The following is a 14737-nucleotide window of genomic DNA, read 5'->3' as shown; positions in this document are numbered from 1 at the left end:
TGCCTTGAAAATGTCCGTCCCTCTGGAGTTGGGAAGGGAAGGTGTTATTAAATTGTTCTTCAGGAGAGCAAATAGAGGGAGAGTTAATTGCCTGGCTTTGAGGCTCTATTTTGATGGTAAGAAGAGATGTTTAAATAAATTAAACTTGGAGAAATTAAACTTTGGGAAGTACAAGTCTTTCTCAGTTCCTAATCGTCCTGCGTAACACTGCCAGGTCAAGCTTCAACAACATCACATCATTCCATGACCCACAGAGACTACCAAATTCAGTTCAATTCCCTAACTCAGCAGGCAGGGTCTTTGACATTTCACCCTGCTCTTAAGTTTAGTTGGTTTTAGTCAAGCAGATCCATTTGCTACCCCTGGTGTCGGTTTTGAGCACTCTGTTTTACTTTCACAACGCTTAACCACACTTGCTGTGACTTGTTTAGGGTCTGTCTTCAGGCATGTAAACTCCAGGAAAGCAAGGACTGTCATTCTGTATCCAGAGAAGAGCAACATAGGAGGTGCTCAACAAACCCTTGCTTCTGGACTGCATGCTATACAAGCCTCTATGCCTTTCTTTGCTCATGCTATACCCTCAGCTTAGACTCCTCCTCTCCTACCTCGCTCTAGTGAAGTCAGAGTTGTCATTCCAAGCCAGAATCAAACCCTGATTCTTCTGTCTACTCTTCCAGACTCGGAAAGTACCATGGCATTGCTCTTTGATCTTTCTTACCTTACCTGCAGTTGTGTCAAATCATTTGTGCACTTGTGCAGTCACCCTCCCCTGCCTCTCTCAGACAGCTCTCAAAAGGCATGAACTACACACCAAGGCCTGGCAGGGTCAGACACTTGTTAAATATATGCTTACTTGTCTAAGATGTTTGTTGACCCATATTCTTCATTAACAAAATTCCCATTTCCAGAATATGCAGCTTGTCATGAAAGGGTATTTTTCTCATTCTTCCCTCATTCTTTTGAAAGACTGGGAGGAAGATCAGTTGGGGAGCCCCTTCTCCTTAAAGAGGACCTCTCTTTCCCCTGGGTGGGGAGCACTGTACTCCAGCACACAGGTAGAGGGTTCCATTTCCCACTGGGGTTGAGCAGGTTTGTAGGGCTAGTGCTTTTTTTAAGTTTCATTGCCAATGGCAATGCCAACCTAAATAACGGATAACTAATCAATACAAGAGCATCAACTAAAAAGATGTGATTAAAGCAATAACCTCCCAAGGAATTATGTAGTGCTCTGTGCATCTGGTGAGCATTCAGTTATAAGCGTACACCAGACTGAACTAACTATGGGGCCGTGTGAAAGTTTATAAGCAGCACATTTTATTTATTTTTATTTCCTTTATTCATATGTGCATACAATGATTGGGTCATTACTCCCCCCTTCCCCCTCCCTTTCCCTCCACCCTGTCCCTTTCCCCCGCCATCCCCTGGCTTCCAGGCAGAAACTGTTTTGCCCTTATCTCAATTTTGTTGAAGAGAGAGTATAAACATCAATAAGGAGGAGCAGGGGTTTTAGCAGCACATTTTTGATAGTCTAAAGACACTGAGGTAAGAGCAATGTGGGACACTGACCATCTGTGGTTTTTTTTTGGTAGTACTGAGATTTGAACTCAGGGCCTTGTGCTTGCTAGGCAGGCACCCTACCACTTGAGCCACACCCCAGCCCCTTACACTGACCATCTGTAATACAACACTCGGTGTAAGTTAGAAAGAGCTGCTTCAACAACTGTACTGTGAAATAGCCATGGTTAAAATTGATGTTGTGCATCTGTTATTTACTGAGATAGAAAGATGCCCACACTATATTGCTAAGTGAGGGAAGCAGACTCTAGAAGAACAGGATTATGTAAAATGACTCCACATTTATATTTGTATCTATTCATAGATGTGTGGATATTCTCTGAAATGTTAATGGTAGTTATCTCTGGGTGAGGAAATTTTGGGCAAATTTTTTCTTTACTTTTATTTTTATAGGTTTTAGATTGTTTGGATTTTATTTTTACAATGAGCAGCTACTATTTTTACAATAAAAATGTAGCTCTTCCCAGCTTACAAAACAAAAAATACTGGGGAGGGGGGATGAAGAGGATCAAAGCATGTTACCTGTATATGTATGAAGAGAGCATAAAGAAACCCACCAAATATTGTTTTTAAAAGGGAGGGCCGAGGGAAGGGAGTTAAGGGAATATAATAGTGGGGGTGAACTTGCTCAGAACACACTGTATGCATATATGAAATTTTCACACAAACCCCCCTTGTATTATTAATGAATCTTAAATAAAATAAGGGGAAAAAAAAGAGTTCTTCTGGGGATGGGAGTTTGGTTCAAGTGGCAGAGCACCTTCAAAGTAAGCATAAGAAGAGACAGACACCATTTAAGGAGAAGCTCAGGTGAAATCAAGCTTTCCTTACCTAGCGTGGATGATATGCACACTTGTCAGTGCCTCAAGCATGAAGCATCACTTCAAATAGCATTTTAACCCAAGCTTTTTTTTTTTTAAATTTTATTTTATTATTCTTTTATTCACATGTGCATATATTGTTTGGGTCATTTCTCCCCCTGTCCCCCCTCGCCCACCCTCTCCCTCCTTCCCCTCTCAGTTCCAGGCAGGTCCTGTTCTACCCTTATCACTAGTTTTGTTGAAGAAAAGAGAAAAGCCTAATAAGGAAGACAAAGTGTTTTTGCTAGTTGAGTTGAGGATAGCTATCCAGAAATATTCCTAGCATTGCTTTCGTGTACACGTGTTATGACCCATGTTAATTCATCTCTAACTGATCTTTACCCTGTTAACCCCAGCTTTGATGGCAGTTGGTTTACAGACACAGAATGTTTAATTCTATAGCTTATAGGACAAGAGAAAAAAAAATCCTATGTCTAATAGCCTAGAAATGATGACTTTATTCCCCATGACAGTTAGTGTTGAAAAGAGACATACACTGGTGATCACAGTACAACTCACACTTTATTCCATCGTGATTGGTATAACATGTAGGATTGGGCAGCAAGAGACTAAAGTCAGTGCAGAACTTCTCTGGACTAACAGGCCGTGGAAGGCATTACTGGTTTTGGCACACAGAGTGGATAATCATACACTGGCTGGAACATGATGGGCAGGAAAATAAAATGCACAAGTCTAACTCCATGTTGAAATCATGTTTGAGTTCTGTAGAATGTTAGAAGAGTAAATCATCACAGACTAACATGCAACTCTACATAAGTTACATTACTCATCTACAGACTATTTTCCTCCCTTAGAGATGAAGGGATGGCCTTAGTGATTTGTTCATAGTAGTTTAAAAGACCAATCAACACACATTGGAGAGCTCTACCCACTGATTTCCACAGTAATCCATCATAATTGAAGAAATAATGTTAAATAATGTATTTGCTCTACAGCATCTTCTATTAGTATGAGTCATACTGACCAAGTAATTCTGACTCACTTGTTACTTACTTAAATATAATTCCTCATGTCTTTATAATGTCAAAAGCAGTTTCTGTTAGTTTTTCCATCTTTGTAAGTCACACAGACAAGAAGGGAACCTATGTAATGGGTACCTTTCCTTTTCAAAGATAACACTATGCTGATGAGAATATCAAAGAAATAATATTATTATGTTGCAAGTATATTAGATTTTCACATCATTGGATCACACAGGGAGTCCAAAGAAGCCAGCCCAGGAGGTAACACAGTAGCACAGAGTAAGATGTAGAAGAGGCACAGAAATTCTAAGTGATTCTCAAGGCAAAGAAAGAAAGGCAGAAAAGAAGCAAAGGAAAGGAAAAAATGGCCTTCAGCAGAACAAATTGTTATAGAGAAAAAAAATGCATTCATTTGTAACTGACTAGACATAATAGAGAACACTCCTCTAATTTGGGATGATAGAAGGAATGCTATTGGAAATTATATGCCGGTTAGCCCCAACTGGCGGATTGGGTTGTTTTCCTTTGGTTGTTTTTGAGATGGTGAGCTCTCACAGGAAGAACTTCAGCTTTTTTGCCAGTGTAGGGTTAGATTTAACCCAAAAGGGCAACCATAATTGCTGAGAACAATTTTTCTTTATTAACTTGGCCATGTTGCTAGCATTCATTCTCTCTGGTAAAAATATATTATTCACCAGTGATGAGAAGTTTCGTAGTAAGACAGTAACAGAGATACGGTTCATTCGTACAGGATGCACGTAGTTAGATGTCTGCTTGTGATATGAATTTGAAAGTTAAACAATAGGAAGGAATTTCTTGCATCAAGTCATCAAATACATAAAAAAGACAGGCAATGAGGAAGGGTAGCTTGATTTTCTCAGAGGTCTCTCACCTCCATCTGCTGAGGGGGAAGATGAAATGAGTGAAGATAATTCTGTTGATCACCAACATAAGGAATATTTAATCATAAACACAGAGATATCAGAGCTAGATCTGAAGTAAGATTTTTTTTAGTCTTCCTGATTTTAAATCTTAACCAAGTTACAGGCAACACAGAAAAGGTGAAAATGGCTAGGAAGTTTGTGACATGCATGGATTAGTAGCCATTCCTTTGAAAGTATCATTTCCCTGGCCTGAAACCTGATCTCTCCCTTCACTGAGGCATTGTTCTTTGTAAGTGTCAGCTGAAAATTGTGTAATCTGAAGGCTAGAGGAGAAAGAAATTTTAGTTGAATTCCACAATAAATGTTCACCAATATTTGAAAGCAGAATCATCCATTGTGTGAGGTTGGTTTCAGGCACCAAGTCAGTCACTTACTGAACATGATCCTTGGTCCATGGGTGCCTGCTCCCTCTGGCTGGCACTAACCCCCCATAATCACTTTTAGACTTGGTATCTCTTGAAAGAAATGACTTTGCTAGACCATGATGATTTCAAGGGTAGAAGGATGGAAGTAAGGTGAGCCAGGACAGGGGAAAACAGAAATAAATGGAAGGAAAAAAAAAAGGCTTTTTCCAAGGTCTCATATGTGTAGTAATGAGGCAAAAATTCATGGCATATGACTTAGAGACTTTCTAAAATGTTGTACCCATGGGGTGTTTCCAAGCTTCTTGATCTTACACTCCCTTAGCAACCATCTGGTGCTGAATTTATCTTCCTAGGTGTGGTGCCCTACTTCTTCTGGAATTTAGATCTCTGGGGCAAACCCCATCAGGATCTGCCTCTGTGTAGTTAATTCTCCCCTAAAACAGCCACTCTGATTTTGGTTGCAGTTCTGATGGGGAACTTGTTTGCCCCTCCAGGGGAGGGAGGACTGGTGGTGGTAAAAGATGTGGCCGGGAGGCATAAGAGACCGATGGCAGACAGACAGGGTGACTTGTGGAAAGGAATACAGAATGCAAGAACTTGGATTTTACCCAAGGTCAAGGTGGCTGGGGAAGAAAAGGCAAAAGAAAGTACCTGGGAAAAAGGCTTTCAGAGTTTTGAAGAAAAGAAGAAGGAAATGTGAAGAATCCAAGGGCCGGGGAATTTCACAGGAAACAAACATGATTCATGATGCTGAAAAACAAAACAAAACAAAACAAAAAAAACAAACCTAGCTTATCTGACTGATCAAGAAGACATTCTTCAGAATACATTGGAACTAGACAATTTTCACACTGATAATATAAACACTGAAACGAGTGTTTCCATACTATTATTAATCAATCACATTTCAATGATTCATTAGTTCTATGTTTTCTAGGTTGCTTAATTCATTTAGCAAATCCACAGTTTAGGTACCACCGTGACGGTAAAGAGGGTGAGAGTGCAGAAAATGAAGCAATTAAACTTAGAATTAAATTTCTGTAAACAAGAGTTAGTAGCACGGCAGCACAGCAGATTGTCAAGGAAAACAACAGGAGTGGGTACAGAGCCATTGGCCTGGCCTGGGCCATGTTGGTGGCTACCAGGGAGGGCCTCTGTAGCTCAGGAGTCCACCTTCTTGTTAATTAAAACTGAGCAGCAGGTGAGCAACCCATCCACCTTTTCCAGTTCAGAAGTGCTGACAGGGATTAGCAGATGGTCTTTCAGTTTCTCATACACCTACAGTGGGAGTTCAGGGGAAGAGAGAGAGAAGGATTACATGGCAGCTTGTTTTACCGACCCCAGGTGCAGAGAATTAATTCAGTTTCTGTGTCAAACCTTTTCACCCATTTAACCCCAAGACATACATGCAACTGAGGCCCCACACAGGCCCACAGCCCTCCCCAGAGCTGGTTGCAATTGGTTAACTACCAGCTGTATTCTGTAACCTCAAAGCCATTGATGTGTCAGAAATATAACTGTTGCTAGAAAGGCCTTTATCCTGCCATTGTCCTTGCTAGGTGAGGTGATAAATGAAAGTTCGAGGCCTTGGGTGTGTTCTGTCTGAACATTATACCGTCTCCACAAGGCAAAGCCCTCTCAACTATACTTTAATGTTTCTTTTCTTTCCAACACCACTGGAAAACTTTGACAGAATGTAATGTAAGTGAATTATTTCAGGCCATGCTGCTTTTAAATTATAGGTGTGAATTTTATGGCATCTTTCAACATAATGTAAAGTGTGTGTCAAAACTTCAAATTAACAGTTCATAGTTTTGTTTCTTTTTCTTTGATCAAACAAATCACTTGGAAATACTGCCTAAAAACAATCAACCACGAGTTTTTTTTTTTTAAACTGTACTGAGAATTGAACTCAGGGCCTTGTACTTGCTAGTACTCTACCACTTGAGCCTCACCCCATGCCCTTTTTGTGTTAGCTATTTTTCAGGTAGAGTCTCATGCTTCTTGCCAAGCCTGGCCTTGGACTATGATTCTCCTGCCTATACTTCCTGTGCAGTTGGGATTAAAGATTTGACCCACTATACCTGGCTTGTTCTTTGAATGGGTCTAACTTTTTTTTTTTTTTTGCCCAGGCTGTCCTTGAACTGTGATCCTCCAATCACTGACTCCCGAGTAGTTGGGATTACAGACATGATCCACCATGCCTGGCCCATTTACCTCCTTCTTTAGGGAGACCTGTGTGTTCTTTAAAATTCAGTACAGTGACTGGTGGGAGGAGGGAGAGTGAAGGAGATTAAGGTGAGGGTGTATGGTTAATGGACTTTATCTACTTAGATGAAACAGAACAAAGAAATCTCTTGTAATTGCTTTAAGTGGAGTGGGGAGGGGGTTGAGGGGGAGAGAAGATGGGGACAAGCTAACCAATGTACAATATGAGCCTAATCGTAATTGTCATTATGAATTTCCCCCTGCATAATGAATACATCTCTAATAAAAACTTTTTATAATAAAAAATTCAGTACAGTGATTAGGTGTAGGAGTCAGTTGGGTTCCAAATTCAGGTGTCAGCTTAGTACCATGAGTTCAGTTATGTGACATCTCCTCAGCCTATTTACTGACTTCTCTATAAGGCTGTAATAATAATAATAGTAACCGTAATAACAATAATGCCCTGCCAGGGCTATTATAAGAACTAAACAAGATAATGCTTATAGCATGCTTGACACAGTGCCCGGCATGGGAGAAACCCTCAGCAAACAGGGTGCTACTGGCTTTCTTCTTGCTGATGACAGACACAGGGCTGAGCTGGCCGTGCTAATGAGCAACTGGCTATCACTGATCAGGTGATCAATGAGGCTGAAGGGGCACAGAGCATATAGACCTGTATTCTCAAAGTTAGTTCTGTGAACAGGGACTTGTTGCTATTGTAGATTTTAGGATGGGAGTCCAGAAACCTGCATTTTTAACAACCCTCATGCTCATTAGAGGACAAGATCCGCTGTTCATCTACAGGTCTGAGATCAGAAGTCCCATGTTTCCCTCAGGTTCACAGAGTCAGCCATGGAAATAGAGAAATTATCTGTGTATTTTCCCCCTCCTCTTTTTGTCAAAAGTGGCAGAAAATAATTTCTGGTATTTTCAAAGCACAAGACATTTAGAAAATGGCTACGAACGGCTCTTCTATAATACTTGGGGTACTTACCATGTTCCTCAGGATAGAGATGAAGATGCTGAGTGTCTAGATGACACAGACACCTGAAGAATCTATGGTTGAGCACTTATACATATGCTTGGTAGGATACAACTAAAATTACTAAGGATACAGATGAGACTGGCAGGGTACCTTGAAAGACAAGGGAGGTTTTCTTAGAGCAAAAAGGAATTCCAGATCCAGGGACAACTCCCTTGTTGGAACACAAATGCAGAGACTCTTGGAGGGACCAGCGGGCTGATTCCACTTGGGCCCCATTTCTTCCTGGTATGTATTCTTATTGCCTAGGATGTGCAGCCCTCTCTTTTTTTGCAGCTCTGACAATGAGCGCCCACTTCTCAGGTTCACTCTTAATCGTCTGCCTTAAGAAACAAATGCCTCTCTGCTAAGGGGCAGCTCAGATTTGTCAGATAACAATGATACAGCTAACCATCTGACTGTAAATTTTTACGCCTAAGGAGTATCTGATGTAGGAAGGTACATTTAGTCAGAAAGCATAGACTTGGGTAGTTGGAATAGTAGACATCTCAATTACTGTGCATGCATTAGTGAACAATGCATGATTGAGAAAAGTTTAATAAACTTTCCCTTGCCTTAAATCATCCTTTCTGCTTTCTTAATAATTTGATACGTATAGAGGAAATGAAAGCCTCCATCTTTCACTCCATCATGAAAGAATCCCTAGGGAGGCCTACTCAACCACAGGAGGGATGGTATTTTTACCTTTGCACTTTCTGGATACTCTTCTGGGGTTCGGTACAGCAAGACATGCCCTTTGCTGGGGATGTTTAGATATATGCAGTTTGCAGCCATGTCATCAGGCACAGTTAGCTTGTCATAGCGGTGGTCACTCATTTGCTGCATGATCTAGAAAGAGAAACAAAGAGAGTAGAGTCTTCCACACTTTCACATGAAAGGAAGGACAGGGGCTTGCAATTTGATGCTTTAGGTTGTTCTGTTGAGCAAGTTCGTATTACCTCCAGTCACTTACAACCAGGAGAGGAAAACCCAATTCAGCTGAGATCCTTTGGAAGCATCTTCGTTCTTTTAAAGTGTGTGCTTGTCTCTGCTTTTTTTTTTTTTTTTAAGGTTTTAAAACTGTCTATTTTTAGTTTTTGTTCATAAGTAAGACACAAAATGGCCACATATACAAAAGGCCCAGCAGGAATTTTGAGGATATTCTTGGTTGAGTAAATCGGGATGCCCTAGTCTATAGGCATATAGGATATAGTCTACCTTCAAAATAGTCAATAATAAGACTTAGCATAAACACACACACGCAATTTGCTCTTTTATGTGCATCTAAGTTGAGTTCACCAACCTCTTGGGAGGTGGTACCCTTTAATACAATGAGAAAAAGAATAAAACCTCAACAAACTCATATTCCTAGGCATCACTATGGAAATTCTGGTTTGGCAAATGTAGGGTGAGACACAGGAATTTGCATTTTGAAAACCCTCCAGATAATTCTGAGGCAGAGTGTCCTGGACCACACTTAGAAAATGAATACTTATTTTTCATAAAGTAACTCTGAAAATTATTTAAAAACATAATGTATGAAAAGTGCTTAGCATAATTCCTAGCACGTATAGAACATGAAATAAATGGGACAGCCTTTCTCTCTGCTTAAGTTACTTGCATATGGCAGGTGATCAAAATATCTTTGTAGTTATTGATTCATTTCTTTATCCGTTTCGCTCTTTCAGTGGACATAGGGGACTTCAGGAGTACTCTGGTGAACAATGCAGTCAATCACATCAATCACTTTTGTAAACAACTGCATTCCCTCAGAAAAATGGGGTATGGTCTATGTCCAGAAATACAAATGCAATTCATTACTTAAAGGAAACTTGGTTAAAATCAGTGAGGCCAATCCTGAGAGGAGGATCAACTGGACCACATCTCTGACCAGCTCTAATCCTCGGACCATACCTGTGGTCAGGATTGTTTAATAATTATAGGCACCTTTTGCTCTTTGCCCCAGTTCTTCTTTATTTAAACCTAAAACTCTGTACCCCAAAGAGGCTCGCTTTGCCTTTTTCCATGGCTGCTCATTTCGAATAATCTCCTTTCCTCTGCCCTTCATCACTACTTGTCTCTCTATTTGGTATACTGGGGCAAATGGCTAGACCTGACATGTTAGAACACCTGAAGCAAGCCTCTGCCCTAGAACTCTGGGTTATATCATCAGGTCAAACTTAGACAAAAACGACAAAATCTGAAAATCTATTATTTCCATTGACTTAATTTTCTAAGCACCTGGAAGAACGGGGGAGAGTATTTTGGCTCAACACATTCAGGCTAGGTGCTTCCACTGTTCACAAGCACCAGATAATTGCCAGTGGTTTTCCAGTTTAATTCACGGTCTACAGATGACTCACTGCATTGTTATCCATAGATAAGGAAATCACAAGATTCACTGAAAGAGAAAGAAGCCTGGTAAAGACCACACCTCTGAGGCCTTGCTGTACCTTCCCGGCTCCATAAGCAATGTAGGCAAATCTCCCACCGATCCGTCTTGACTCACCCGCATCCGGTGCTAACCATGAAGCAGAAACATGGAATGTCGTGCATTCTAAAGGAAGTGTTATCAAGGACTGTTATCAGTGGCTGACTTCTTGTTTACCAGTGAAGGAGAAAATGACAATCTCCAAGGTTGTGACTACTTCAAAAAGTGCCATGTTTCACTGGAGTAGCAACACTGTAGATTTCCCTGTCGTGCTTTCCTTTGGCTCTGTCCCCACTCCCCACCCCCTACCCTCACCTCCTTGAGTGAACAATCCTCTCTCCCCTTGGCTCCTCTTTGAGTTCTTCTTTGGTTGATGACATTTATTTCAAATTCTAATCTCTGGCTTTCCTCACTCTTTGTGTCTCCCTTTTCTGAGCCTTATATTTTATAGCTTTCGATGGGGGGTATTCCTAAAATTACTGATATAAGGGGCCAATACCTACCCTAGAATTGTTTGAAGATGTTTAATTTTTTCATTACTGGGAGGAAAGGAATTCTTAGTGGAGGAATAATTTATTGCTGAGAATATATAAAGTAATTTACTGATAAATTCTGCTGCTGAGAATTACTCTTAAAATAAATGCCTTAACAAAACCACCAAAGTTACCTTAGGAGAGGCTTTTCAATTAATTTATCCCAGCCCCTTGGTTATCATCTTGAGACAAATTTAAAAATAAGCCAGAAGAAATGACTTTTAATAATGAACAAGCCCCATTTGGAGCAGTGAATAGTTCTGCTTAAATGAAAGAAAAAATATACAAAGCCAAGTCAGGTGTATTCTTTCTGGATTCTGAAAATGTTAACTGTAGAAAATAAGTAAGAAATAATTTTTTCATGGCAAAGCTAAAGGATTCTAAACACAAAGAGTTTCTTTTTAGCTTTTCTTTTCCTGTCAGTGATAATTTTCTTTTCTTACATGTTACTGTTTGAATAAAGCAGCTTGCCATTAATTTGTACCTGGGTTCAGGAGATGCATGCATATTTACAGTGCAGGGTGCTCATGGTTCAGGGGATACACAGAGAAAGGCTAGGGAGGAATAGGTTTTCTATTCCCTGTGTGGATGTTCAGAGCCTTTGTGAAAAGATGAGCATCATTTCAAATATCCCAAGAATGCAGCTGTTGGGCTATTTGGTTCTAGGCTCCAACATTTTTTCCTTAAAAAGTTTGGAGGAGGTGGTATTGTTCTAGAGCTCTTGTAAAGTACTCCTTTTACACCACAGACTGTACTTCCTGCTTTTCACTGAGCCCCCAGGCCAGAACGGAAAGCAGAAAACACCTAAACCCTTTTCACGTCATACAATTTCCTCTCCTTAAGAGCAGATTACTCTACATCCTGAGAGGCCTCAGACTCAAGGGTGAAAAATCCACATAAGTTTTATAGGATTTGGGGGGAAAACTTAAGTCAAGTTGCTATTCCAAACTGAAAGTCATTCCACTTTGTGTATCATAATTAGGGTGATTATTATTGGGATTGATACAATTGGTGTTCAGTTCTGTTGAAGAAGGCATCCTTTATGGAGTCTTGTCTTTGGACTAATGGTGGTGTGAGTTCGGAAAAAGAAGCAAAAATAATTTAATCTTGTCTTCAGGAGATGATAATCTCGTCCTACAGGCATGTGAAGGATAGTCGCAGAAAAAAGAAAGTCAATCTAATTTTTATCATGTGTACCTTCTCATTGAAGAAGGGATGAGGAAGGCACGCAGCTGTGCAGAGGAAATGGCTCTGACCACCATCTTGGCCACATCATCGTTCTCCTAGTCTGTTACAACAGATGCTGGTTTGGAGGAACTAGCCTTGCTCCCTACAGTGGAGCTGTCACAAAATAGAGTGGGAACTCTCTGGCTTTCAGCCCAAGAGAATCTGCATGGTTAGTAGCATTAACCAGGCATTTCCGACAGATCTCAACATTTCTGGGAATTTTCTCATTCAAAGGACTGGAAGGCAGCTCCATTCTCCTGCTTCTTACTCATGCTTTCTTCATATTACAGCAACTGTATTTAAAAAAAAATCCTGAACTATTTGATAGAGCAATTTAGGACTGAATTTGTCAAATCCTGAAGCAAAAATATAAGAAGATATTTTCAGATAGTGAGGAAATATTCTAAGCACATTTCTGAATCACTCATAATTGAGCTTATGATATATGTATGTACCCATCGCAAGTATCAAAACTAAATCAATATTAAAAGGAACTAATTATAGTCTGTTGAGATATATAATATTTGCACAAGCACACTTTACATTGCTCCTAGATATCTAAAATGATTCATTTACTTATTTATCATCCATCAGGAGTTTTTACTGAGAGTCTGACAATATAGCAGGCATCAAACCTTCGTGATCCTTTTAAGGTTGAGCCAATATAACTGTGGATAACATAACAGAATTGATATTATATTTTTATATTTTATAGTTTCTCACACATGATTCAAAATGAACACTGCCTGAGAGATGTCTTTTGAGTATTCTCTCTGCATTGATGGGTTGTACAGATCCCAAGAAAGAAGTTACATGGCTCTTTTTAGTTAAGTCTGTGCAAAATTTCAATGACAAATATTCCCTTCAAAGTCAACTGCCATTTTCTTTACAAATTTTCTTTCAAATTTGGTGCTGCTGCTTTTGCTCAGATCCTTTGGACCTCATGAATATGTGGAGGAATACCTTCCCATGTTGTTCAAACTATAACCACAAGTCACAAGAACCGTTTCTGAGATGGACCCTCCAAAACAATGGCCTCTGTAGAAGGCTGGGAAAACCTCCCACACTCTGAGGGGATCTCGCTGAGCTCTACTGAAGATCTAGGAAGGACAGCGTGGACAGGAGGACAAGGGGAAATAGTTCTGGGTGAGTGACAGCCCTGACGGTTTTATTTCAGGGGTGGAAAGGAGGGAAAGGGAGACGGAGCACCCCTTCCAAAGCACAAAGTCTAGGCTCCTGCTCTCTCCTTACCCTGCCTATGCATGCTTTAAAACCAGCTCTACAGCAGAAGTCACTTTGTCATGATCTTTTTCTCATGTCTTATATGTAAGTACATAAAAAGCTGCCCATTTGGCCACTGAGGTCGTGCCCTGGCTGAGCTTCCTCAGATTCTGGCATCACCATACCCTTTGGCACTCTTAAATACCACCATCAAAGATTAACTCTGCTGGTATTGGAACCTGCACTGATATTTAAGGTTCTCTTGGTCCATTCGTCAGCAAGAAACAACAGAAACACTAATCTTCTATTCGTTGATGAATTAATTTCTTCTTCATTTCTCTCTCACAGCAGTCCCGTGTATTGGGTGGGAAAGTCTCCATCTTTACAGATGAGAAAACTAATGTCCAGGGAAATTCAGTAATTTGCCCCAGGGTCACACATTGAGAAGGTAATCTAGGATTCAAGCCAACGTGTGTCTGTCTTCAAATGCCTTCATTTATCCTGACACACCAAACTGCCACTCTGTCATCTTGAAAGACAAGACTAGGATCTCATTCACTGGCAGCCTGTGGGCTAATTTTTTCTATAGGTAGAATTTGTTTTGACGTGCATATTTTTTGTCAAAGTTTGCACTTGCATGCATTTTAGAGAATATATGGCTCCTGAAACCATCTAAGTTTGCTGTTGAACTAGATAGTTTAGTTTGCTCAGAGCTAGTTTTTTTTAAGTGAATGAAAGAAGAGTGAAGTCTTTGGACTAGAAAAAGACAGTGAGTGAAGACTTCTTCTGGCCTCTAGAAGAGTAGAGGGACAGGCTCTGAGGTGAGAGATGCATAATTTGAAATGATGCCCACACCAGTTCTGACCCCACTACTGACAGATTAATGGTTATTCTCTATATGAGCAAATGATGCATTGGGTATTTCATCAGTAGGGCATATAACTTTTTTCTTTTGCAATAATTATGATTACTTTGTTCTTAAGTCATTCTAAGTCTTTTGCCCAGGCTGTTTGCAAGTGGCAGGGTTGCCTGGGGTTTACTGAAGAGTTTGTAACCAACCCCAAGAAGAGTATTCTTTTTTTTTCCTGGAACAGTAACTCTGCTTTCTTAGCCTCAGTGTCTATGAAAAGGTTTTTAGTACTTGTTCAATGCCCTGGAATCTTCAGCTCCAGGCAGTAGTGTGTGTGCTGATAAATTAGGGGAAAATGTATGCAAAAATAATATATTCATAAAAGCTTGATATAAATTTTACTGATTTAAAAGATGAGTAGCATAAAATTTGCCAGTAATAATGTTAAGTGTTCTTTACTGAAAACTTTATTTTGCCAATTGATTTTGCCACAGAATGCTTTCATTGATTTTTATAGAG

The 14737-nt window shown here is 40.1% G+C and overlaps 1 protein-coding gene across 3 annotated transcripts in view; it reads right to left on the bottom strand.

The window, feature by feature from the left end:
- Positions 1–2938: 2938 nt before the first annotated feature.
- Positions 2939–14737, bottom strand: part of Ddah1 (dimethylarginine dimethylaminohydrolase 1) — a 128744-nt gene continuing 116945 nt past the window's right edge. For all 3 annotated transcript variants that reach the window (XM_020177339.2, XM_074079553.1, XM_074079554.1), the window contains exons 5-6: positions 8662–8805; positions 2939–6005 (exon numbers count right to left, since the gene is read on the bottom strand). In XM_020177339.2, the coding sequence (XP_020032928.1) occupies positions 5889–6005; positions 8662–8805 (261 nt within the window). In that variant the 3' untranslated portion in view covers positions 2939–5888. The remainder of the gene's footprint in view (positions 6006–8661; positions 8806–14737) is intronic.

Source organism: Castor canadensis, chromosome 7 (genome assembly GCF_047511655.1).
Source record: "Castor canadensis chromosome 7, mCasCan1.hap1v2, whole genome shotgun sequence".
NCBI lineage: Eukaryota > Metazoa > Chordata > Mammalia > Rodentia > Castoridae > Castor > Castor canadensis.
The sequence above is the reverse complement of the archived record's forward strand: the minus strand, read 5'-3'. Positions and strand labels throughout refer to the sequence as shown.